This window comes from Corvus kubaryi, unplaced genomic scaffold, assembly GCF_017639235.1.
Source record: "Corvus kubaryi isolate FWS band 111438036 unplaced genomic scaffold, C.kubaryi_AGA036_p1.0 37285, whole genome shotgun sequence".
Lineage (NCBI taxonomy): Eukaryota > Metazoa > Chordata > Aves > Passeriformes > Corvidae > Corvus > Corvus kubaryi.
This window is the reverse complement of record NW_024581089.1, coordinates 1,652,369-1,679,536: the sequence shown is the minus strand read 5'-3', so window position 1 is coordinate 1,679,536 and position 27,168 is coordinate 1,652,369. Positions and strand designations below refer to the sequence as shown.

Sequence of the window (27,168 nt, the reverse complement as noted above, 5' to 3'; positions counted from 1 at the left end):
CGGCTCCCGGCGCCCCGGCACAGCTGCGGCCCCGCGGCCGAGCGGAGCGGGCACAGCGCGGTGAGCGGGGCCGGGGCGGGCGGGCCCAGCGAAAGCGAAACGGGCGCGGGGCGCGGCGGAGCGCGGCCGGGCCACCCGCCGGGGCCGGGGATGCCCGGGGGGGATCCTCGCTGCCCCGGGACGCCGGGACGGGGTTCCCGGGCGCTGCCGGCCGGAGCCGCTGTCCTGGGGCTGCGTGTGCTCCTGGTCTCCCAGAGGGAGCGAGGGAAACTCGTTGCGACCGCTGCCGGCTCCATCCGTCCCCTTGGTTGAGCAGCGCGGCAGAGCACTCCTGTCACCAACAGTTTCTTTGGGGTCAAAAGGGAAAAAGAGCTGTTGACTTCACTATCTCCCTGCTTCATTACCTCCCTGTTGGTTCCTTAGTGCTTTTTTCCCCCCGTAATACTTTAATTTTCTTCCTGCTAGTGTTACTCAGTGTAAAATTCTCGTTTGTAATCTGTTGTCTATACATCTGTTATTTATATGTGGCAAAATTAACGTAAAGGATCGCATCTGCTACACAATTATTCCGATGCCACTGTAGTTTCCGCAATTTCCTATACCAGTTTACAAAGCCTGGGAAGACTGCTGTCCATGTATTAGCAAGCCTTGAGCAGCATCTCTGCAGCAGCTGGGTTATTTCTGACATAGCATTCCTAAAACGGGTGCGTGCTATGTGGGGACAAGGGCTTCAGGGGTTTTGTTCTTTAAAATAAAAAGGTGATGATTCTACAGAGGAGAGAGGAGAGCGCTTCAGGGGGAGTTCTTGCATGTAAAGCTGAACAAGAACCCCAACGTTATTAAAGCGGGCTGTGTAGGGGAGCGGATTTGCGTTTGAGTGCCGTGGGCTCAGAAGCGGCAGCAGCGGGAGGCAGCGTCCCGGGTGTGCCGGCAGCTGCATCTCCGTGCCCAGCGGTGCCGGTGGCAGTGCCTGTCCCGCTGCTGTCCCCGCTGCAGGAAAACGTGGCGGGTGGATAATTGATGTGGAACAAAGTGCTGCTGAAGTGGGCAAAGTGCCCTTCTCCTGCACAGGAGACGCGGTGGCTGTGGGTGCGTGCCCTGAGACAGCTCCGGCGGCAAAGGCTGTCCCACCTGCCATGGCTGGATCCTTTCTGTGCCTGTTCCCTCCATCACGCTCACTCTCGGCCCTTAACCCCTTCCTTTTCATCACTCACAGAGGGGATCGTAAGTCCCAAGGTTCCTGGTTTCTGTTTGAGGCTCCGGAGAGAAGTGAACTTTCGATGACAGATTGTGTTCCGTACTTTTCCAGCCTGATCCTTAAACAGTTTCATTGCTCAGCAGTCCTCTCTGTGTCTCTGCTCCTTGGCCTTACCACCCAGCTCATCTTTCCTCTCTCTCCTTTCCGGGGCTCACCAGGTCCAGCTCATCACGGCCTCAAAGGCAGGCAAGGCGATCTATTTTAGTAACTCGAGCAGCACCTTTGTCTGCCCTATGTAAAACTAGGACTGAAGCCATGTGCAGGAGCACAGCACATGTAATCACACTGTAATCAAACCTCTCGTGGAACAGAACAGTTCTACTACATAAACACCTTGAAAGGGACGAACCAAGTACAATACTTGTGTCCAAGACCTGCCTACCACTGAAAGATTTACTTTTGTATATTTTGTTAGTATTCTGTGGGGGTCAAGCCAATCTAAAGCGAGGCTCACTGGCACAGCAGCATGCATTTTGTACCTCTTGGGATCAGTCTAACTTAATTTTTTCCTGTCATTTGAAATGTTCTGGTACTATTTGTAGGGCAAAGTAGCGCTCATGAGTCTGTATGCATAAGGCAGAGGGAGTTGTGGTGCTCCTTGTGTCAACGTGCACATTAGAACGTGCAGAGTTAAATATCCCTTGCTCTCACTGGAGGCCTCTGTTCTCAGGGGGCCATAGCTGCTGGAAACTCTATTGAACGTGTGTAAGTACAGGCATAACTAATGTACCCTTTGATTTCATCCCTCCTTACAGCTCAGCGTGCTGCCATCCTTTGGATTTCTCTTTGACATTGATGGGGTGCTGGTCCGAGGGAAGACCCCCATTCCTGCTGCCAGAACAGCCTTTCGAAAGCTGGTGAATTCTCAGGGACAGTTCCTGGTGCCCGTGGTCTTTGTCACCAATGCGGGGAACTGCCTGCGCCAGGAAAAAGCTGACCAGTTGTCTCACCTGCTGGGAGTTCCAGTGAGTCCCTTAAATCCTATTTATTTCATTATCGTGTTGAATGTGTCAGATGTATTACCTTCCATTAAATGCTGCTCGGTTAAACAAGTCTGCTTTTCCCTTAAGGCCCCTGACATGCTTTGCTGGAGGTATTAGAAAGTAAAAAACGCTGCCCAAAGCTAATGGCTTTTCCACTGGTAAAGGTACTGATTTTTCCAATAGTAAAGCTAAAGGTATTTCTTTGCAAAGGTGGTAAGCAGTGATTCACAGGAGCATCTTTCCAGGATAATAATCTTACTGGTTAATACCTGTCCTCTTGAAGGGGTGGGAATATGTAAGCTAAAAGAAGGTGATAATCTGGTACAATTAAATCAGTGCTGCACTTTAGCAAAGGGCCCAAGATTGGAACCAGGGCAGTTCTGATTCTCCTTCCCTGTTTGTTTCCAAACTAATTTGGTGATTTTATAAAACTAAGAGAGAAAGTCTTGTTTGTGTTGAATAGATCTGGAAGCTGAAAGGGGTATGATGTATAATTTGTCAGTAAGGTTTTTTTTTTCTGGCATATTACCAATACATCATTTGCGAAAGGAGAAAATGCTGATTGTTTCATAATTCCTGGAATCTGTTAATTGAATCTGTGTATAAACAACTTCTCTGAAAAACAATAGACTCCTTTTGCTTTTAAATCCCAAACAGATTTCACAAGATCAAGTGATGATGTCCCACAGTCCTCTGCGGATGTTCAAGCGTTATCATGAAAAATGTGTTCTGGTATCTGGACAAGGACCACTTCTTGATATTGCTCAAGAGTATCTTTTAAAAAAAAATTTAAAAACCAACAACTTTCCGTCAAAGTGTTTGCCTTAATCAGGTTCAGGGGATCCTCTGGATCAAGTGAAAACCAAATACTTCAACCCTACAAATGCAGTAATAAATAGTAATGGTAGTTCTTAATATGGTGTAAAATTTATGTTTTGAATGTGGCTTTATACTAAATGCCCAAAGAACTTGAATTATGTTGGTGTCATGGTGGTATCAAAGTTTCGAACTGTAACTTAATAACCTTTACTTTTGCATGAATTTTGCTCATGCTTCCATTAAGTCCCTTCTGCACTTCTTCCTTTAGTGGGATTTGCATTAAAGTTGGTGTAAATCGTAAGTTGTAAAAAATGAATGTGCAACTTTTAAGCATAAGCTCTATTTGAAGTACAGAACTGAGAAAAAGGTATTGGAGGACCGTTCCAGTTAATGGTCAAAGTTCATTAGGCTTGGCTAAGAGAGAAGTAGATGAGAAGACTGAAAACAAAATAGAAGAACCTTGGTCTCTCATTTATCAGCAGTGGGATGATCATCTTTTTGTCTCACAGAAGCAAAAGTCTGTCTTTGATGTTGCTTTCATTCCTAAATAATTTGTAAATGGAATGCATTCAGCTGGTTAAAATGGAATTAGCAGTTTGTAAACCTTTTCCTGTGAGCAGCTGTGTGTCCTTAGCTGGTGTGTGCCAGCCTTGGTTTCTGCCAGCCCATCACCATTGACACCCTGCGGGAGAAACGCCCTCTGCTCGATGCAGTTGACCATGACAGGAGACCCAGCATCCTGGTGGGTGTAGATTTTTGTTTTAAACCTCTCTGTTTGCTCATTGCATGACATCTATATCAGGGGTCAATATTTAACTACCAAGCTCATGCTGTTGTTCTTACGTTGTATTTTGCCTTTGCTTTTCTGCTTCCTTATTTGTTTTGTCACAGCATTTTCAATAACAACTCTTTACTCTCAGTAGTAATTCTTTAACCCAGCCTTTGATTTTGTAACCTACTGTTGTGGGAAAACTTACAATCTAATACAGATACCTAATGCAAAATCTGTCTTGGAAAGCTGATTAGCTTCCTCAGAAAGTGTGGAAGATAACACAAGCCTTTCCCTGCAGTAGGGGATGGTGTTGGTATTGTTTCTAAGTTGTGAGATTGCTTTGATTGTAAATGCAGGCTTTGAAGATAAATCGTTTTCCCTCAAAGGACTCCCTTTGTTGTTTATAGCATTATTTAAATGTTAACAGTAGGTACAGTGGTTCCAGCTGCATTGTGCAGAATTTAAAGCAGAAGTGAATAGCTGTGTGCACTGTCCGTGTTCAGGGCCAGCCTGCAGAGTGCATTTTCCCCACCTGTGATCAGGACATTCTCTGTGGCTCACAGAATCCATAACTCAGGTGTGTCACCTTTTGCTGGGCTTCTCACCCATATGGGTGGGGAAGCTCAAGAACCTGTCAAAGTGTTTGTCACCACGGAGAGTAAATGATGAAGTGCAATCTCTTAATTGTTTACAAACACATTACCCATTATACAGTGCATTCTTCTTTATTAGCAGTGGTAAAGAAACACATCTCAAAAGCTGTTTTTCAAATGTCTTGGTACTGCTGGAGGCCTCTTGCTCCTGTGGAAGAATAAACATCCATACTTTTGTACACGAGCTGTTTAAACAAGTGGAGCTCTGAGGCTTGCCAGAGGCAGCTCAGGAGAAGCAGGAGGCTCGTGCAGGTACAGCACAGTCGCTGTCTGCTGTCCCTGTGCCTGAGGTGTCACTTCAGGATGGAAACACAAGTTTCTGAGTGAACTGACATCAGGTATATACCCACAGAGGGAGTGCATTTCCTGTCCGAGCTGCAGGAGGCAGCTGTGGGAGCTGTGCTTGAATTTATTGTGTTAAAAATAGAAGTAGATGTTCAATCTTATAGAAAATTTTCACTTTTTTCTTATCGCAGTCCCCCTCTGCTGTGGAGCTTCCCAAGATTGAGGGTCAGTTATCTTTATTTAACTTGCAACTTTCCATTAATAAATGAAATGTGTTTATTCTATTTTATAATCATTTTATTTTATAATCTAGAAATTATTTCTAGATTGTTGGGCACTTTAGAAATTTGTCTGAGACAATCCTAAAATTTCCCTGTTAATGACACCTGTCATTAATTTGAAAGCATCGTGTGTTGTAAAGCTGCTTTTTAATGTGTGCAGTTTTCAGCCACGTGCTTTTGAAGTTTCAAGGGTACATGAGGTTTCCTTTTCTTTTTATCTGCCTTTAACAGGCTATGGTTGCCCTCCTTTCATAAATGAGGAATGAACTGATGTTTGTTATTCAGAAATAATTGGTCTTGTTCTTACAAGTAGTCAGGATGGAGTTGTAGTATGAGAAGGGTCTTGTTTTCACTCTCGTCTCATCTGAACTACAGGAAAGTAAAAACTGGACCTTAGGATTTAAAAAAATCCGTGTCAGATTATTGCTGGAGACCAAAGCAATTTTTAAAAACAACATTCAAATTTTTGTTCTAAGATGAACAAATCAACGTCTCTGGTGGAGTATTTAAATACTGTGTGTAAACAGAGAATTCACAAGTTATGGAAGACTTAGAAATACAATCAGAAGTTAATATTGTAACTTCTGGAGAAACTTCACCAGTAAAACAAAATTCCTAAAACTGTAGATTTTGCAGTGGGGTCTTGTTACTTCTGAGGTTTTCTATGAATGGACAGGCATGTGATATCTTAAAACCCTAAATTAAAGTTAGCGTGGCTATTTGGTCAATTCCTGGTTATATTAAATTACTTGTTCAGTCTCTTTAGGCCAAGTTTTAGACCAAGTGTCAGAGATTCAGTGCTCTGTTAACAATTCCATGACTGTTCTGTGCTTGTGGCTGTCACAGCTGTGGTGCTGTTTGGGGAGCCAGTCAGATGGGAAACCAGCCTGCAGCTGATAATAGATGTTCTGCTGACAAGTGGCTATCCTGGAAATCCCTATGAGCAGGAAAACTACCCTCACATTCCTGTGCTTGCCTGTAACATGGACCTGATGTGGGTGGCTGAGGCACAGTCCCCAAGGTAAGTGCTTTATAGCATTCATATAATTGGGATATATCTGGGGCTTCCTCATTTTTCCAGTAGGATTCAGAGTCGACACTTGAATACAAAATGTTTGGTGGAGCTTCACAGCAGGCCTTGGCTGAATGCAACATCTCTAATGCACTTCCAGCTAATGCTGCCGTGTTGCTGGCTGCATTACTGCGTCCAGGAAATCAGTTACTCGGGAGAAAAGCTGTTTTAAAGCTCTAAACCCTTTTGTTTCCTCACTCCCAGAACAGTGGGGAAAGAGAGCTTTTTTCCTGAGGGCCTCAGAGCCTCGGTTCAAAGGCAAAAATGAAAAAAATTATCAAGGCCATTGTTTAATTTCATTAGGTCCCTCTTTGGTATTTCTCTTTTCCTGGTAGGGTAAAGGGCTGACCCTGCTGGCTGAAAGCAGTGAGTGCTTTTGAGCTGAGGACAATGCAGTGAGCTCTTCAAGGAACATAAGAAAAAACAAGTAAAACACGCAGAACAAGGTGGCAGGACCTCTTAGAGTGGTTTGGTTTGATTTTGCTTTCAGTAGAAGGTGCTTCTTTAATAGGTTTGTGTCCCCTCCTGTGCCCTCAGTCCGTCATTTGAAGATGTGCTGAAATAGAAACTTGTTACTGTGACTTGATTGCAGCCTCAGTCCTGGGTCAAAGATCTGCTCAGATACCTGTCTTTGGAAGCAAAAGCCATCTCTAATTGGCACATTGGAAAAGATACATGTGGATAGTTCCAGGCTACAGCAAGGCAGCCAGGATATCACCAGTGAGCAATTCTAAAATTAGATAAATCTGTTGTTCCACTCCAGCAATGTGGGTTTATTGTGGTGTTTGTTGTTCAGCTAATCAGCACTTAATTTTCAGTGAACCAGCTGCAGAAGTGTTGCATGCTGAGGGCAATTTGATAGTTGCAGGACAGGATTTATTCCTAAAAAATCATGAAATAAAAAAGCCTTGTTTGATGTTTCCAATCCACACTTAATGTAATTTGATTTGGTTGAATACCCGTGTAGGTTTGGGCATGGAACATTCATGGTTTGTTTGGAGAACATTTACAAGAAGATCACTGGCAAAGAGCTGAAGTACGAGGCGTTGATGGGCAAACCCAGCAGGCTGACATACCAGTATGCAGAGCACCTGATCCGAGCCCAGGCCCTGCAGAGGAGCTGGGAGCAGCCCATCCAGACCCTCTATGCTGTGGGGTAAGGTGTGCTGAGCCCCACAGGTACAGCAGGAAACCCCAGACCCTCTGTGCTGTGGGGTAAGGTGTGCTGGGCCCCACAGGTACAGCAGGAAATTACTCACAGTGTAAATGCCAGCCAAAAAAAAAAGCACACAACTCTTCCCAGTTTCTTTCTCCTACCATTAAGAGCATCTAGCTTTCTTGGTGCTATGGTGTATTTTTTATCATGTTTCTAATCTTAAAAATTAATAATGCTTTGCTCTTTTTATGTGTAATTTCTATAGAAGCACAAAAGGTGTTTTATACACAACTAAGATTTCTCCTGATTTTTTATTTATTTATTTCTGTAATAGGCTGTGTAAATCTAACAAAAAGGGTTTGCATGGGTGTTTGTTTTGTTAGGTTTAGTGGTGTAACACCAAATGGCTTGGAGCAAAGGACAGTTAGAGAGTGTAGAGCTAGACTTTGTCTCTGAGGTCGTTTAGGCTGGTCATATGCCACATCATGGAATCCTTTTCAGAGAAGGAGATAAAGCTGTGTTGTATTAAAGACTCTTCCAGGATCCCCAAGATGCTTGGAAATATAATGAGCTCATTCAACGGCAGCTCATACCTTGATTTTGTCTCCCCTCACCCCAATCCGCAATATGGAGAGCGATTCATTTCTGTCACGTCACGCTTCATGAAAATGGTGCAATAAAATAGCCGTGGGGTTGGATTTCTTCCCATCTGCCTGATTCCACATAAAGCTGGGTGAAGTACAGAACAAACTTGTTAAATGGAAACTGTAAAAATGTCTTTTGACAACTAAAGCTGCAGAGCTGACTGAACTCTGTTGTTCGCAGGGACAATCTCATGACGGATGTCTACGGTGCTAACCTCTACAACCGCTACCTGGAGGAGAGCTCCAGCAAAGGCTCCAAAGCCCGCATCCAGGCCAAGCTTGCTGGTGGCAGAGGTCCTGCCACGCTCCCTCAGGACGATGAGATAGGCCTCAGGTGGGAGAAGGAGCTGGCATCTGCGGCTGCTGCCCACTGCAGGTCTGTCCTGGTCTGTACTGGGGTGTACAACCCCCACACCGAGGTGCCCCTGGACACCAGGGACAGCATAGCTGAGACCGTGTTCCACGGCCACAGGGATTTCAGGTTCGACCCTGGCCTAGTGGAGCCAGACCATATTGTGCCAGATGTGGATGCTGCTGTAGACCTGGTCTTCCAGCTGGAGAACTTTGCACCTAATTGAGGTGACATGGTTTCTTAAGGACCACTCAGTGCTGTGCTTTTCTTCCCCAAAACACACTGTGCTTTACAAGAGTGCCACAAACCTCTGCCTTCTAAATTTTTTTAACCTCTAAATGAATACAATCTTCATTAAGTATGCTTATTAGTAGTACATGTACACATTACTGTGTTCAAGTATATTAAATATCAATAATGCTTTCTATAGTGCTTCTAAATACGTAATTTCTGGCTTGACTTGCCCTTTATTGTCTTCCTCTTTGTTACATTAGGTATTCTAATAGCAATATTTCATGGCAGCCTATTCATGTACTGGTACTTAAATCCCTCCATGACAGTACCTTCTTTGGTTTGCTGGAACATTTAGCTTTTAGGTGTTGGGGATCTTGAGAATCTGAGATTGTGGTGCTGGGGTCACTCAGTCCATTCCACATGGGCTGGTACAGAGCACAACATGTATTAGTGCTTGGCATTTTGCAAGTACTGCATGCTCTCTTCAACCAGAGTGGAGTTCAATCTGTTCCACTTTGGACTTCTCTCCTGTAACCTGCTGCTGTCTCTCTCTGTGTCTGTTTTCCCATGTCCCTGGAGTTTTATTGCTCCTCTCTGCTGTGACATGTGAAGCCTTAACAGAAGTGCCCCTTCTGTGGGGTGGGCAAGGTTGAGTTGTTCCCACTGTGCTGGAACTCCAACCACACTGAGCACAGGCCTGGAAGGAGAGCAGCAGACCTGGGTGCCCTCTGTGGCCTTTTGCTCTTTGCCTTTCTATCTGCACTTTTTTTCTTTTTTTTTAGGAATTTAGAACCTTAGAAAGCTTTAGCAATTTTGTTTCAGGTGTTTCTGTGAGTTGGACTTTACCACTGAATGAATCAGTGACTACTGCTCGGCCAAAAAGTGCCTCATAATTTACTTGAAGTCTCATACCACTGTGGTAGTTAACTGGCCTTTAGTGTAATATATTTCATCTCATGTCAATGTTATGTGTTGTTTGGTTCATGGATTTTATAGATGTTCATTTAAAAAAAAAAAAAGTAATTTATTTTATGTTATTTTTGTAAAATATTTCTCAAGTTTTCCTCCCAAAGATGTCTTTGAAAATATTTCTGTGTTAATTTGTTGTAACACAGTGTATGTTGTACTTGTGACATAAGCTTGGAAAACATAACCCAATCAATTGCTTTAAAACCAAAGTCAGCTTACACACAAAGATCAATTCACATTAGGGGCTAGTCAGGTTTTTTGGGTTGGGTTTTTTTTAGTTAGTTAGGTTTTTTTTTTCCAAATTCAAATTGTACAAACAAAAGCCTGGGTGTTCATTTCTCTCAGGTTCTTGCAGGGCTGGCTGAAAGCATTGACAGACATGGTGGCACGGAGTGAAACGACCTCCTGGCCAAATCCTTCACTGCTCATGATCCCAGCAGCAACCTCTGAGAGCTCACAGCTGCTGTGAAGTCAGATTTTGTTGTTGTGTTTCCTCTGTTTGCAAAGCACTGTAATCCCCTCTCCACTGTCACGACTGTTGATTCATCTCCTGTAATGTCTCCTAAGCAGCTTTCAACGTGTCTTGCTGGATCCAGTGTAAGGACACTGCTCTCAACAGTTTATTTCCTGTTTCTTCACTGGAAAAGTATTTACAGCAGCACATTCTTGCCTTTTTATTGGTACAATAAACAGATCTACCTATTTCTTTAGCACTTTTCTGTAGTATACCAAGTATTTGCACAGAATGCCAAATCTAAGTAAAGATTGTGATTTTGTAAGGCCAGGATGATTTGAAGTCACGTTGTTTCAGTCCTAAAGCATGTTGCAGCACTCTCTAACTTCACCAGAATCGGTGAAGCAAGGAATAAAAATGTTGGAAGTTGCTGAAGAACAGAAAATGTTCCGTCTGTTTCTCCTTATTTTTCTCTACAATATGTATGAGCACTTCAAAAAGTTCATGAAGGAACTGTGTGTATACCTCTTAAATTCCATCCCTCATGGAAACATTAACATAAAATGTGTTTATAGCAAAGGAAGACAGCCCCTTTGTCACAGCACTAATAAAAGTCCTCCAAGCCTCAGGGTCTTCCAGATTCTCCAGCTCCATGAACTGAACTCCAGCTTGGAGAGTGGCACTGTGGGCTTGGCAGACCCTCAAAAAGCCAAAATGCTGAAAAATCCAGCAGATGAAGGAATTAAAGGAAGGTAGAAATAGTGACCTGGATAACAGTGCACTTGTAAGAAGGCACTTGCCAAAAGAGGTGGAAATCTCTTTCCATCAGTGTAAAAGGGAGAAGCTGGGATTCCAGGAGTTCCTTTGAAACTCAGTGCTGTGCTTGTATGCTCTGTAACTTGAAATGGGTACTAACAGTTGTTAGCATCACAGCATAGCTCACGTGGTCTGTATTAAAACCTTTTGTCTAGACGAGGATGAATTCTTGGGTGATGAAATATACCCTGTTTTCAGCATTGACAGAAACAGGCTGCACGTTTAAAGTCTCAGGAAAGAGTGTTTCTGCAGCCACTTGGGGAATAAAACAATTGAGTGCATACTGAAAATAGCACAGGTGGGTTTACTTCGTGTAAAGATTGGTTTACTCTAATTGAGACCACCTGGGACTCAGCTGGTGCCAATTAAAAGTTCTCCTCCTGGCATTGTGTTGGTCTTGTATGCCAAGCTCAGAGTCCAGTGCTGGAATCTAGGCTTGTGCTAAACATGCCTTACAGTTTAACACCCAGCAGGGCTTACACAGGCTCATTTATTGACTTTTTCCTGAAGGAGAAGCAGCACCTGTTGTATGGGTGAGAATCTCAGAATCAGATTTTCAATAGACTTGGGATTGGTGTCTTGTTTTATGGAAGTGTATCTGGGAAAATGCTTTCTGCTTGTGTAACAGCTAACTTCCTGCCCATAGATGTGGAGAAAAAATATTCAGTGAACTTTGACTATAAAAATACAGGGGTTTGGGGGGTTTTTTGCAGGTACAAGCTACAGAGTGAAAGGTCAAATGAAAAATGGTTGTAGTGTGTGTAGATCTCTTGTATCCAAACTATTCCTAGAGAATTCAAGGGAGAGTTCCCAGAAATGGAAAGTCGCTTCCAAGTGTTCATCCCCTGCACTTATAACAAGCCACTAAAAGGGCAGATTTAGAAAACAGATTTAGAAACTCCGGTATAAATGTGCAGAACACGTGAGAAAAGCAAGGTGAGTCCCTCCCAAGAGCAGGCAGGTGTTCATCACAGCACCTGCACTTCCTCCCCCTCACACCAATTCTCTGGAGCACTGCACAGTGCCAGGGCAGCCACAGGGCTTGAGCAGCAAAGGATCTGGCACTAAAGAGACTCAGGGGCACAAAAGAGAATTGGGCACTAAAGAGACTCAGGGGCACGAAAGAGAATCTGGCACTAAAGAGACCCAGGGGCACGCTCAGCCCCAGCCAGCACTCAGAGCAACCAGCTTCAGAGCCTGGCCATTGCACTGGCAACTCCTCAGTGCTCTTCTGGTACCTGAGGCTGCTACTGAAGGAGCACACAATGCAGAACCAAGTAATTCAATATTTGGCTCCTGTGGATCACAAATACCCATCTGCTGACGTTGGAATTAAAGAGCCAAGGAAAAAGAAAGGGGTGCTGCTTTGTTTAATTTACAGCACTTCAATAAAATCCAGGATCTAAACGTTCCCTTGGGGAAGTACAGTTGTAACTACATTGTTTACACTTAATTGCAAGCACTGAAAAAGTTATTTGCACTCCTCCAACACTGAGCAGTTTGGTTTTCATTTTTAATCTCCCAGACAGCTCTGCTGGAGAGTTTACTAACTGGAAACAATAGAAAGTGCATGCATTTCTGGAAGTGAGGGACAGTTGGAAGGGTAAGTGGAAGTTAGTTCAGCACCATTTGTTTAATTAAGAGTACATTAGGTCATATCTTGTGTAAAAGTTGACCATACATCACTGTAGGATAGGATACATAATTTCTTAAAACTTGATTTTGTTTCTGATCATATACCACCACAAGGTACATGCACAAAATAACAACAAAAGGTATTAATTGCCAAATGTTTACTTTAATTAAACCTTTTTAATGATACACAGTACAATGTATCCACTACTTTGCTAAAATTCACGACAAAAGCAGGTTTCATGTTTAAAAATACTTTTCATAATAAATTCATAAATAGATGAAGGTAAAGTATAAAAAATTACCGTAGTATGCAAGCTTGCTCCCTTGTCTCCTCAAATTCCAAACCATTTAGTCAGTATCGTGATAAGAAAGTTTAAAAGCAAAACAGTTACTGATGATTAGAAATGTACAGCCTGCATCTCTCGAAGAAACCTTGAAAAGCAACAGATTTGTCCTAGAAAATGCAGAATCATTTTAACACTGTTATCATCCAAACCCCTCAAGTAATTTTGGAATGCAGTGTGAATGAATTCAATATGAATTAGAGATTTGTACCTTCCCCCCAACAGGTGTGTGTGAGCCAGACTGGCTGGGATGCTCCCTGCTCTCTGGAGTTGTGGGGTTTTTACCTGTCAGATCTCAGCGAGTGAGGCACAGAAGAGGGAAAAGCTGGCTGACAGCACAGAGCATATCTGACTATCAGAAATCATCTCTCCTTACAGACTTATAAAATAGAAATCTTTAAAAACAGTTACAAAGAACTAAAGTCACCTTCTGCTCAGTACATGCCTGCTTCTATTTCCTGTCTGGCAGGCAGGACAGGGGCTGCTGTCCCCCACTGGCTTGCCCTGTTTTGGGAATGGTTTGTGTGTGTCACACCATTCCAACACAACCCTATGGGGAATCCCTGATACTACACCACCAAACCCTATTAGCAAAGTTATTCTCCTCATCAGTATTATCACTCTCCCAAGAAAGCATTTATTTTGTCAAGTATCAAACTACTTTTCACACTTTATCTATTTTAGTATCATTTATAAAGGGAAAAATCTTACTTATGCACAGCATTGAAATAGGAAATGAACATGAAAAATGCAGAATAATCAGGATGCTCTGCCTTTCACATTAATGATTTTTTTTCCTCTGGTAACTATTTCCCTTCAGTGCAAAACCACTTCCATACAAGTTTTGTGCTTCATTTGCAATGGTACCGAGATGCTTTTGAAGACATTGGGAGGCATCTGTTTGCAGCTTTCATGTCTCTGAAAATCCAGCTCTCGGCTCACTTTTAAAAGTCTTCAAGTTTTCAAGACAAGTTTGCATGCCATGCCCAAAGGACAATCTGCCATATCCTGGTTTTCACATGAGATCCTCTAGGCACCCAAAACAAGCAATAGCTCCACTTGTGGTGAAGTTCTTGGAAATCTACCAGTATTAGCTAATAGGAAATCTTGTCAGTGGTATTAGCTGGGCTTCATTTAGTTTTAGAATGTGTCATTAAAGAGACATTAGAAAAGCTTGCTTTCCGGTAAAGTGAGAGTAAGAAAATCATCAGGACTTCTCCTCTGTTCTTAGGACTTTTCTCAAAATTTTGTTTTGCAAAGCAAACGTCAGCAGGTTTCTGGGCTGACATTTATTTGGCTTTATATTTACATAATTACAGATATTTGTACAAGTTCCATCCGTGATGATGGACTGGATGAGAAACTGGAGATAAAACTAGCTTAAAGCAAAATCAATACAAAGGGTAACAAAGGCCAAGCTCCTGGGAACCACATTCTGCTGATGATTTCATTTCAGTATTTGCCTCTGCATTCCACTCCCAAGTGTCACAAGGCAGAGCTCAATGTCCCCTTCTGTGCTTTTGTAATATTTTTGCACACTTTGGCACTGCCAAAAATAAATGATAAATACTAATGCAAATACATGATCAGCCAAGGGGATCTGCTTAAAAGCAATTACTGCACCATGGCCTTGTTAATGTTCAACTGGCAGTGAACAGGTTTCTTGGCAAATGTTTATGCTGTGAACTCTGAACAAGCACTACTGAATTATTCACTCGATGTACATCAGTGCCCATTTGTACCCTGAGAGCTGAAAGTCAGGTTTTTACCCGTAAATCACAGGTTTATTGCTCCTCACTCTCTTCACCCAGGTATCCTTTTGGTTTCAATAGGATTAATGGAGTTAAACCAACAATCTTCCTAATGCCTGAATTCCACAGCTGTGTGTGAGTCACAGGTTTAATAAAGTCTTCAGCAGGGCAGTGAAAAGCTCCACATTTACTGTTTATTTCTGGTCAAGAAGCTCCCAGCCTAGTGAGGACTGTGTTACTGCCAGTGAACAAAGGCAGGGTTTGGTAATCAAAATAAACTTTAACTACTGACAGCCCAAGCACCATCACTCACATCTGCTGCTAACCTAAAAGATAAACCAGGTCTTCAGGCTATTGCTTTGTTCCCTTTTGTTCAGTCAGCAGGGCATGCAAACTTGTACTACACTTGTTACAACACAGAAGAGCCAAGAGTTAAAAGACAAAACTGATTTAAAGCCATAGTTCCAGTTTTCTGCAGCAAATGAAAACTAATTGGAATCGGTGCCTTCATTTAAAGTACAGCAAACAAATCACTGCTGCTGAATTGCACATTTTCTGACTGAAGCAGACTGACCTGCAGACAGAGCCTCACCCTTCAAGCCTAGTTTAAGAGGTACATCCAGGCAAATTGTAATGAAAAGTGTAGTGCCTGGTCTAATTCTACTTATTTACTAAACAAAACTCACAACTAAGCAAATGGATCAGTAACTCCTCAGTTCTCCATCTACTGTAAAAACACAGTCATTCACTGGCTGCACTGGAAGCAGGATTTATGTTCATTTTGCTTCTTGTTCCAGTTTTAAGATGAGTTACTATGTAAACCACGGATTTCAGTCTGAGTAGTAGCAACACTGCTCTTAAACGCATGTGAATTCTTGTCAGCATTAAATAATTTGGCACTAATCCTGCAGGTAGAGGGGGAGGCTGAGCTCATCTGGGGGTCCCTGTTCAAGCAGAACCATGACCTCCACATGTAAACTGCCACGTGTCATGAGAGAAAGTCAAATGCTTGCAAATATTCTGTACCTTAAGGACCATCTCACCAGCAGGAAAAGCAGTCACCAGGACTGACTTTTAGCTTGGACTGTCTTCACAGTTTCTCCTGAGAGCAGAATATAGGGAATACACCAACAGCTCTGAGGTTTGGACAACTCTCATTTTCAGTGTCTAGCTGGACATTTACTGCCTGTTATCTCTGGATGTAGGAGAGCTGGGAATATCCTGGAAAACTATCCAAAACCACTACCAAGTACTGCAGCTCAGCCTGCCCTTCTGTAGAAAACATTAGAATTGTGAAAACTGTACTAGTTGAAAAATTTAAGGCCTTTTCATTCTCACAACTATAAAATTTGAAAGCTAACCCCTTAGGTAGAAGCAGACAGGCTACAAAGCATACATTATTCCTCAGTTATCTACCTCACAGTTTAAAAAACAGAAAGAGCAGAGAATGGTTTAATATTTGCTACAGGAAGATGAATAGTATTAAAAAATTAGTATCCATTAGCCCTTTCCTAAATCTTCCTAATTTTTATGACACTGGATATGTTGGATGACTAAACTGGTGCAGCCCTAGTAGCAAAACAATTCAAGTCCTTTTTGATCTGGATTTTTCAAAGAGACGAGTGACTTCACTTTGAATGAGTGCTTTTTCAAAGTAAGCTCCTTCAAATTGTCAGGATTGCAGAAACCACTTGCCATCCCTGAACACATTTGCTTTATCTGCAGAGTTAGAGATATTGCTGCTCCTGCTCTCTTTGCAAATCCACTTTTGTAAGGTGCCTGAGAGTGTAAATGCAGAGGACTGCTGCCATCAGTACCTCAGCTGCATCTACAAGATACCCCACAGAGCTGCATCTGAAAGAACTGGATGGAGCTGGATTCTGAAATCTACTTTACTTAATGTAGACTTTTGATCAACTATGGAAGATTTTTCCTGCTGAATGTTTTCAAGAAATGAAAAGCAACAGATAACTTGTGATAGGGAGAGGGAAACATTTGGGTACAAAGCTGGGAGGGAATCACTGAAAAAGACACTTGTTTCTTACAACCAAGAAGTTGCAATGCAAGCAGTTCTCAGCTGTTCTGAGGTCTTCTTCCCCATTATATGCCCATGTAGTATTTAAAGAGGTGGTTTAAAAAACAAAACCAATAAAAAAATCAAATCCACTTATGCCCCTTATGCACTCTGGTAACATAACATCAAATGGATGGCCAGAATGAACCCTGTGTTTGACCATTAGGCACATGGCAAGAGATCTTGGCTACAGTCAGTTCAAGGTTTCTCCAGTTTGTTTCCAGTGGTGCAGGTCTTGACTTGTGGAATGAAATGATGAGACCTGAGGGCAAAATCTCAGTGATACTTCCACCTGGAAAAAGGAGTTATCACTGTGCAAACAATAGCAAATGAAATGCATCCACCCTCTCCTCAAGGCTGTTTTAAATCACTGCCCTGGTCTAATCCTGCCTGACAGCAAATCCCGTGGTAGTGCTCAGGCTGGTTTTGCTTTCTGCTAAAATACTAACTTCAAATGATAACAAAACCTGAGAGAAGCTCCCCCCACCTGGGCCTGTCCCAGTAGTAACTAGCAATCCACATGGCCTAGGACAGGTGACTGCTATTTGGTCCTGTAATCAAAACCTTGGCTATTACGGCCCTTGAAATAGCTTTACCAAAGACACTGTCACTTTCTGGTCACTAGTGGAGTGCTGAGGATTTGAAGAGACACTATCAAGATTGCCTGTTCCAAAAGTGACCTCCTCTGCCAGCAGTCCCATGCTAAAAATGCTTACAGACCTTTGGGTTTGCATCAGTCTCTTCCCCAACCAAATGTCTTCCCACCCCAAAATACCAAGTTCAAAGTCATTTCCTCTGTTCTTGTAACTCGTATGAAGGTTACAGAAAATAAAATGGTGGGGACAAATGTTGAGTAAGTTTCTCAGAGGGTTTGACTTTTAGGACTACCTCTCAAAAGTCCCTTTTTAAAAATAAGACACCAAAGCAAACAGGATTGTGTCTAACTTCTACAAAATTGCTGGTTTCACAGGAGGAGGAGGAGAATATGGCTACCATGCTACTCAGCATTAGGGTGAAGCACCGTCTAAATTCCAGTACAGTTAGGGGTATCACCTAGCTCTTATCAGCAACCACACCCCCAGCCTTCTACAAGGGCTTTGCTGTCAAGCCTGATGCTGTCAGTGTTCTTCTCACTGAACATGGGCCCTCCATGCCTCATCATGAGCTCCGTAGCCATCTTCACAAAGGCCTCCTCCACGTTGCTGGAGTCCTTGGCAGAGGTCTCTATGGCACAGATGATATTGTCATAGTGTTCAGCCAGGCTCTGAGCTTCTTCCAGCTGAACCTCTCTAAGGTCACTTAGGTCAGACTTGTTCCCTGGAAGAAAAGGAAACAACAGAGCAATTCACAATGGCTGTTTATGTCACAGGAGGTGCTTGGCAGGAGGTTCTCGGGCTGCCCAAGGAAGCTGCAGAATTCCCATTCTGTACATTTTCAAAATGTGACTGAAAAGGCCCTGACCAACCTGACTCTGGCCTTGCTCCGAGCAGGAGGTTGGACTGGATAATCTCCCCAGCCCTTTCCAACCTGTATTTCTGTATTACCCATAAAGAACAGAAAAAGTAACTGAGGAGTGGTGGCTGTAGACCCTAACAGAAGAGAATGGGCTAGAAATTAAAGTTAAAACCATTACATGAAAACAGCAGCTGTCTGCTGGTTCCCAGGGAAATCTACAGTGGTACTGCTGTTGTATTAGCAGCTCTACAGGCCTCAAGAGCCACATCTGAGTCCAAAACACTTGGGCTGGAAAGCAGAACTTCTAGCAAAGAAGTGACAGACCCTGATTGCCCCAAAGTCCTTCCACAATTCCTTGTCTGCTGTAGCATGTGTGTGTTCCAACTCACCAAAACACATCCGTTTGCTATGATGGAGCCTCCCTGGGCCCTGGAAACCTAAAGATCTTTATATTGAAATACTCCACAGCAGCTGTGCCTCAGGACTGGGAAATCCTGGGCATCCCACTTCTCCACTAAGGGAGATGCAAAGGACTCAAAGCTGTCTACTTCTTAACAGAAGCCAACCAAAGCAGAACATTCCTGCTTTGGTGAACCAGCGCTTTTGGTAAGGCTTCCAGTCAGGTCCATTGCAGACACCTGAACTTCAACCCAAACCCAATCCCAAACCCAAAGCTGTGGCCATACTAAACAAGCACTGCCATTTCTAACTCACCGATCAGTAACTGCACTATGTTGGAGCCAGCATACTTCCTGACATCCTCGATCCAGCGAGGGATGGACAGGAAGGAGCCTCTCTTGCTGATGTCGTAGGCCAGGATGGCCCCGTTGGCGCTGCGATAGTAACTCTGCGTGATGGTCCGGAACCTCTCCTGGCCAGCCGTGTCCCAGATCTGCAGCTGAAGGAAAACAGCACAGAGTGAGACCAGGAGCAGCTCTCCTCAACCAAGAGAGAGGGTGTGATCCAAGAGCCTTGATCCAAAGCTCCTGTATATGCAGTACACTCCAGCACCGTGGTTATCTAGTCTTTTGTTCATGATCTAAGGATGAGACTATATCCTTGAGAACCTGGATATAAACATATATATTTATACACATATATATGTAATCTGTGCTGAGAACTTGGCTGCTGCAAGTTTGTATCTCACTGGTTTCCTGCCAGCGAGCTCCTTCTGTGGCAGATTTTGAGATCCTCCTGTGGGCCCAGCCCTCGCCCTTTGTCACCCTCTGCAGCAGAGCCAGTGGAACAAGATGCCAGCCTGCAGCCAAGGTCACCTGGTGTGTCACTGAAACTGCAGGTGGGTTTTCACTACCACATCACCTGTGGCACTGACGTGGCTTTGCCAGCTCTGCTCCAGGGGCAGGAACAAAGGGAGCAGGATGTGGCCACATAATCTGAGAGCACTGATTCTGTTTTAGAAGGAAATACGAGACAATTAAAAGAATACAGACAAAAGAGCATGTAAACAAAATGCCAGCAATCCCAGGTTTCAACAAAGTCAGTCAAGGATCTGGTAAGTCTAATCACCTGTCCTTTTCTGGGTGGTAAAATAGACATTACATCTGGGCAGGAAGAAGAAATGCTTGGCTCACATACTTTTGCCTAAATCCAGCAGCATAAGAATTCTGGGTTTGGTGTCAGAGTTTGAGTTCCCAGTACTAGATGTTCCAGAGGAAGAAACCAAATAACTCAGAGCGGACAAACACAATATCCTGCTCATAGGGAATTTCTTTGTAAATCCTCTTGCTTTATAGGTTGTCTAGTGTCCTGGAACACTATGCCTTATATTCCAGGATCTTTTAATCTAAACTACCATCCATTGTTCTCATCCTCCATATAAATCTCTAATCCTTTTTGAATCTTTCAAAGCTCTTGGCTTCAATATAAAGTCACAATGAACCTATAGAATTTAATTTCATACATTTATACTCTGTTGCACTTTCACTTCTCTGTCGCCAAATGATAAATGAGAGACCAGTGCCTGTCTTTTTGTGCCATTCCTTATGTTCTGCACCTCCACTGAAACAGGACACAAGCAAATCCTTCTGGTGTTTTTAATCCTCCCATAGTATGGACCTTTTATTTATGGTTTCCTCTCTCTCTGAACCTCCTTATTTTAAAGTGTTGTCAACAGCTTAATACAATGTGCCAGTGGTATTTTGCACCAAACAATATAGAATCGTTTTCCCTGTTATTTCTTTTGCACATTAGTGTTTTGTTTGTATCTTCTGACTCCGCTGCATTTTTGAGCAGCAAATTTCACTTTGGGAAAGGCTGTGCTGATAAGATCTCATTTCCTGTGCTAAGCAAGCATTTAGATCCCAGATGATATACACACAGCTTAAAAGGAATCAATCCAATGAAAAAGTACTTCTCAGTTCTGGTAAGAGTTTTCTCAGAGAAGGGGAAAGGACTGTAATGGACTCAGAAAACCACAAAGCAATGATTATTAATGGAACAGATAATGGTTCAGAGCAGTCAACAGCAATTACCAGAGACAAGGAAATTCGGGGCAGGTTTATGGATGATCTCTGTACTTGAGTCTCCCACTAGACCTTTGTGTTTGTTACGTAGTTTTAAATCTCAATGCTTGATTAGGTCAAGTGCAAGAAAAGGCTAATGATGATTAGTCAGCTCTTAGGAAGGGCCTGAGGGATTCTGTGCATACAGACAAATAAGAAACGTTTTAATTAAAAAATAAAACTGTTTTCACTTACACTTCTCAAGTGGTGTAAATAAAAGTGCCGAGTGACTGAGCAAGCCTGTCCTGGGCCATGTGCTCTGTGGTGGATTTTGAGACCCCCTGTACCAATACATTCCAGAGAATCACAGAATCATTGAGGTTAGGACAGATTTTGGGAAGTGGCAAAGCCAACTGGCTGCTCAGAGTGGGCTCAGAACCTACTACTTCCAGAAAGAATTGCTCCATGGTTTTCCCAGGGACAAAAATGTGTCTGACCAGCCTGCAGCTCCCTGGATTTGTTGTGCTCTCTGAAGATGAGTACAACATTTGCCTTTCTTGGGTCCTTCCTAATTTCTACAGCCTCTCAGTACTGACAGAACAACCTCAAAATGTCATCAGCAGGATCTCAGAGCACTCCCCGACATGTTTTACTCAAACACTTGTGTCTGTGTTCGCAGCACTGAATGTACAACGTGGCTGAAGCCCTCAGTGTCCTGCTGGGAACAGCACAGGGCACAGGTCAGACCTTCTCAGGAGCTCAAGCAGGACTCTTCCTCCCAGCACACATCCTCCAGGTAAGCACTGCAAGCTCGTGTTCCCCTTCTTATCCCTCCTCCTGTGCAAGGACTCCGAGTCATTCAGCTTTTCACACCATCTCCAGTTTGTGGTGCTTTGCTTCCATTACTGAGGCTCCAGTATGCGTTAGACCCTAAACAGAGACTTTTTTTGCAGACATGTGCACCAGCATGTACACACATTTGTCACTGCTCCATCACTTCTGGGGGCAGCAGGAGCCAGGGGAGTGCCCCCTGTTTCAGGCAAAGTCAGTTAATACTGCCATGGGTTAATGACTTGAGGAAGCCAAGCTATGGCAATTCTGTCAGCAAGGACAAAGCAAGCAAATCCTGCACCAGATTACTTAATGTAAAGCAAGTTGTATTTCTAAAGGAAAAATACACCTGGTTTGCTTGACAGCATCTTTGGAAAATTCTAAGAAAAATATTTCCATATAACATGAATCAGTCTGACATATGGTTAAAAATATAATTGAAGAAATTACAAAAATACCACTTCTGATCCTAAGTAAATACTATTTCCTCCAGCCTGTGTACAGAGATAAATTTCACAGAATTCTACTGAAAAAGAACCATGACAACTATGTAAAAATACCAGTCACAACTATAACTTTAACCAACTATTGCATAGTAAAAGTTTTATATAGTATTTCTGTTAAACTATATTTACAAGCATATAAGCCTTGACAAGAAATAACAATTGAAAACTCTTTGGAAAAAAAACGTAGTCTTAGTATTTCTCCTTCCAAAGTCCCTCAGTGTAAGTTAAAAGTTAAATACCAAAAGGACTGTACTAGCCACGGGCTACTAAAAAAGATAAGCTCATGTATTCTTTTGTACAAGTGTAACATGTATGTTGTAAATGACACAAAGTTCTTAATTATTTATTTCCTTGATTTGAGTGCTTCAGCTTTGTAAATCACATGATGGTAGCCACGTCTGTCACTCAGTAACCTTTTAAAGCAGTTCCTGGTTTTCTAATTACTTTGGCACCTCCTTCGGTGTAAGAAAGAGAGAGAGAAGTCAGGATTGCTGGAGAATTGTGCTGAATTCATTTGAGATCATTCATTAAAAACACCTATGAAATCAGAGGTTGGTGGCAGGCCTGCAGGGGGACCACTGCTAGGAACAAGAGGGCAGGATAAAGAACAGGGAATAAACACTCATTGCTCAGGAGAAATATGACAGAACAGCCAAAGGGAACAAAGGCAAGGAGCCACCTCTCTTGAGCTAATTGTTTCACTACTGAATACCCATTTCCTTACAAAAGCTGGTTATTTTGATCTGCTCTTAGCTTTGAATTTTTTGGACAGCCACGCTCTTTGTGGTGGCACATAAAGGGCAGTGAGAGACACCAGAAAAAAAACTGAAACAAGGAGTGTTTCAACAGGATGTAAGGAGGAAAACAGAAGGTGGTAAAATTCATGGAGGTTCTCTGGAAGATCATTCTGGGATGTCTGCTCAGAAGCAGATTTTGAACTACAGAAATAGACAAAATGTTGAAGATGGTGAGTGACAGGTTGGCCAAAGAGCACCGTCAGTGACCATTATCAAATGTGGCTTCTTCTTGCATTGATAAACACATTGTTTATCAAAGGTTAATGCTTAACAGATGGCCACAAGACACATTAAATAATTTCTCCCTCCCTTCCTTCCTACATAATTTATTAAGTACTTTCCTGCTTCTCCTAAAGTATCACAGGAGTTTGGGTGTACTTTCACTTGTGGAGCAGCATAAATAACGACTAAGTGCATCCTACAGCTGGCACCTTCCTTTACAAAAATGGAAATGCCACTTTTACAGCAATATAACAACCTCCATAAGATTTCCCAGTAGTGAAATCCTGGACCTAAAGACTATGCTAAATGAATCTTGATCAACTGTGTCTGAATCCTGTCATCTCAAAGGGCAAACAATAATATACACTTCTGTAGGCTGGCAAATCACAACACTTGCTCCTAAAAACATTTATTGAAACGGTCTTGCAACTTAATCCACACAGTTTTTGCCAAAAGCAACATCTCTGTGGCAGGGTATTTCAACTTCAAGTGATAATTCATACACAGACCAGTAGGGATAAACTGCTCCGTTCAAATGTTTCCCTACACCACTTTCAGAGAATGAGGAATCCCTCTTTGATGGGAATGCAGTATTCCCGTTTGGTCCAGGTTATGAGTGTCAAAGGAGTTGACAGAGAGCTACACTTTCCTCTGGATATCAAAGAATATTGCTTCCAATAGCTCTGCTTGTATTTGTGTAGCAATGTTATTAAACCCCCAGTCAGGCGACAAGAGAGTTAACAAGTCACAGCTTTGTATTACTTGCAATTTGGCCAGATCATGACACATTATATTTTGGGCCATTCTGAAAGGAATACAGTTTGCAGCCATGAGGCCTGAATCAAAGCCAATAATCTTGATAACATATGGGCTGAAAAAGCTTGTAAACGAAGAAGTGCAACAGCACAGAAAGAAGTATTTGTTATAAAAGGAACGTGTTTTCAACTGTTCTTCTGCTACTTTCTGAACATTATACTGAGAGAGAAAAACTAAGGCATAGAGGAAAAAATACTTTATGTAAAACACTACAAAATGACAGCATAAAGTAGACATTGAAGACAATTAATCAGCTCACAGGAGGCAATTCATCGAAAGAAAAAGACTTTTGTTACTACTAACCATGATTTATGGACGTGGACTTAGGAATGTCCTTGCCTATCATTATGTAAAATCTTGGTTCCAGGACTTTATAAATATCTTTTCTTACAGTGACATAGCAGTTATAAAACATCTTTGTTCTGTTTGCCAGTTTTTTTTCTATCACTCAAAGAACAAGTTATTATTTTATCAATAGGACTTTAATCACTATGCATTAAGTGATTAACACCACTTTTAAACACTTTTGAGTGATTAACAAGACCAACTTCTGGGCACTACAGTCTGTACTCCAGGATTTAGCCAGCTAAGAAGGATGTCTTTTAGAGGAAGCAGTATGCCACAACTTCAACCAGCTAAACAGCGTATGCTAGAACATTTCTTTAAATGTACACAGACTGCAGACATTTCACAAAGCTGATGGGGAAATTCTGGATATATGCTGGCCAGAACTGGCCTTTGTGATGAAAATCAAGGTGGTCACCAGAGGTACTTTGAGGTTCCACTGGACCCCAGGGTGTGAGATCTGCCAAAGCCCTGCCTGGCTCCATGGCAGCAGCAGTTCAGCTCCAACATCTCCAACAGCCCATGGCCCTTGCATATCCCCCTGGACAATGCATCCCACTGCAGCTGGAGGTCTTGAGCAGAAGTCTGGATGGCACAGCCAGGAGTACACACTCTTCCTCCCTGGAAGTGGTAAATCTCTGCAAGTCAGGGTGAGCACACTCTGGGGAACCTTTCAAACCAGCAAACTGCTTTATTTCTGAAGAGAAAGCTTCAGTTGTCAGGACTGTCCAGAACAGCTCCTTTCTCCAGCACTAATATCTCTGTAAGTTTAGTCATCTTCAGTAGCTGATGAAGCAGCAGTGTATGGAATACCACGTGAGATGCCTGGAAGAATACAGCTTCAAGGTGCAAGGAAAACCACAAGTTTCATAAATAATTTAAGAAAAAAAAGTTATTTGCAGAACCTTAACCGTCAGAATTCCAACATGCATCTTTTCCCTTATCCAAAAACACACATCAAAAGAAAGTGAGACCTAAAATCCTTGGGCTCCAAATGTTTCAGCAGCATTATGTAACTGGAACGGGAACATCTGAAGTCTGAAGCAGAAAGGGGCACTAACACATTTAACCTTAAACTGTTTGTTTCAATCTCAAAATAAGTGGTGTTGGGTTGCAGCACTACCCTCAGCCAGACTAAAAATGAAGCTTAGGCCACTGGGGATGTGGAACAAGTAGTGTCCAAGAGCTCCTTGGTTCTTTTTTTGGTAGACACTTTGTTTTGAAGAAACTTCTGAAGATGAGCTTCTAAAACGTTATAAAAACAGGAATTTTCTCATTTCTGCACCACTTGCTAAATAGAAAACAGTAGTGTCTTGAGTAGCATAAACCCCTAATGAAATCAAAGCAGCAGACAATTACCTGGCCTGCTTTTGTAAGGCAAGTAGTGCACGTAGTGTGTGTAAGGGAGCTCAAAAAAGTGTAAGAAAATGCTTCCTTATTTCCTGTTTCCAGTAGCAGGCTGAGCAAACCTAACCCAGATTAGATGGACTGCTCTGAAATCTCAATCCAACTGGAAAAGTCTGATTTAGACTTCACACACCCCCTGCACCTTAACAGACCAAACAAAAAAAACCCTCCAAGCAAAAGTTTTCATATTCAAGCTGTGTCCCTGACTCAGCAGCTGACAAAAGTATCTGTAAGGTAAATCAGCAACAATGTTGGATTAATTTCCCTAAAGTAATGCTCAAAATACTCTTCTTCAGCATGTGCATTCCTAATTTTCTTCTAAGTGGAAGTACAGAACAACCCAAAGAAAAAGAAAGCTTCAAGACCTTGCATTTTCTTACTTGTTCTTCATGAAGTACTGAGAAATAACACACAGGTTTTGTTACAGACTGCCTCCTGATCCAGGGATATTCGGGTGTGAGTACTGGCAATATGAAAAAGCACACCTAGGAAGTTGGGCTGATTTCCTGGGGTACTCCTCCCCTGCTCCTCAAGTCCCTGGCTGAGACCCCTGGCACCAGGAACAGACACGTTTGTCACTTTCTATGTGCGCGGCATTTAAATGGAGGCGGGTTTCGACCTTAAAGGAAAACCCCCACTCCTCACTTGCCAGAAAGTGTGGAAGAGGCACTGACAGCTCAAACAGAAAACCCGAGTTTCCTTTTCAGCTCCTCAGCCCCAGACAGACGCGATAGGAGAAGGTGTGATACTACCAAGAAAATAAACACTGTTGCTAGGTGTGGAACCGCTCATCCCTCTCTTTTCCTAAGAAATGTGAGCCTTCATTTCTTCCATTTTCTGCAACTTTCTCACCTTAATATTATGCCCACCAAAGTTCATTCTTAAGAAAAAAAACAACAGAGGACTTTGACACCTACTTTGGTAAACACAGGCCAAAACTTAACTGCAATTGCTGTATTTGTGTGTCACCAAGAGCTTTACAATTCCGTCATCTTTCTCCAGGCAGTGACTGGATTAAGTGCTCTTTAGTCTCACTGTGGGTAAGGATAGTTGTACGACCCTGTCCTGGAGGGGCTGGTGATGGGATTTATCCCCGCAGCCCCTTATAAACCGCATGTTTAAATGCTTTAAACATTTTCTCCCCACAGTTTACTTGCACTTCTGTGCTCAGAGGGTGAGCACAGTTGTAGGGAATCTGTGCCACTGCGAATCTGAGCAAACATCCACTGGGTACATGTCCTAGACTCTTTCTAACCCCGACAGTCAGCTGATTCCCTCCAGCATAAGAAAAGCAGATGTCAAATTTAGAGTTCATTGGTTCTATAAAGAAGAACTGTAAAAACAGCACTTCCTGTGACACCCTGTAAACAGTGTCTTAAGATAATAACATGCCTAATTTAAGAACCTTCTCTCAATCTGCCAGTTCCACATCCCTTTCTGGAAACGCGACAGCCCAGCTGAGCTTTCTTCTGGCTTGTAAACAGACCACGGCCAGAAGCCTGACGAAAGAGGGGTGCTGCTGCTGCTGCTGCTGCAGCGCAAGGCAGGCTCAGCGTGTCCCCGGGCGCGTTTGCAGCGGGCTTTTGGCGGATCCGGCTACGCAGCCGCTCCCGCCGCAGCCAGCCCGGCGATGGATGCGCTCGGTCCCTCCCGGCCCGTTCGGGGAGCGGCTCCGGGCAGCCGGGTCTCCGCCCGGGGCACCCCGGGGCACCGCGCCGGCCGCCGGCCCTCGCTGCGAGCGCGGCTCGGAGCGCCGGGGCCGGGCCGGAGCGAGC

General features: G+C 43.1%; 2 protein-coding genes across 2 annotated transcripts; one reads left to right on the top strand and one right to left on the bottom strand.

Annotated features, from left to right (window-relative positions):
- LOC121663880 (haloacid dehalogenase-like hydrolase domain-containing 5) lies at positions 1-10,377 on the top strand (the record flags this gene model as incomplete). Its single annotated transcript, XM_042026608.1, has 8 exons — positions 1-60; positions 2,014-2,223; positions 2,899-3,011; positions 3,709-3,802; positions 4,962-4,995; positions 5,898-6,072; positions 7,091-7,279; positions 8,105-10,377. Coding segments are annotated over 8 exons (1,272 nt in total), but the record flags the coding sequence as incomplete, so codon positions are not given.
- A 2,149-nt stretch (positions 10,378-12,526) lies between these two features.
- On the bottom strand, positions 12,527-19,827 carry RAB43 (RAB43, member RAS oncogene family). The gene is made up of 3 exons (XM_042026607.1): positions 19,821-19,827; positions 18,722-18,943; positions 12,527-17,869 (listed from the first exon to the last, which is right to left on the bottom strand). Exons 1-3 carry the CDS (start codon positions 19,825-19,827, stop codon positions 17,616-17,618), a joined length of 483 nt encoding a protein of 160 aa, XP_041882541.1. The 3' UTR covers positions 12,527-17,615.
- Between the last annotated feature and the right edge of the window lie 7,341 nt (positions 19,828-27,168).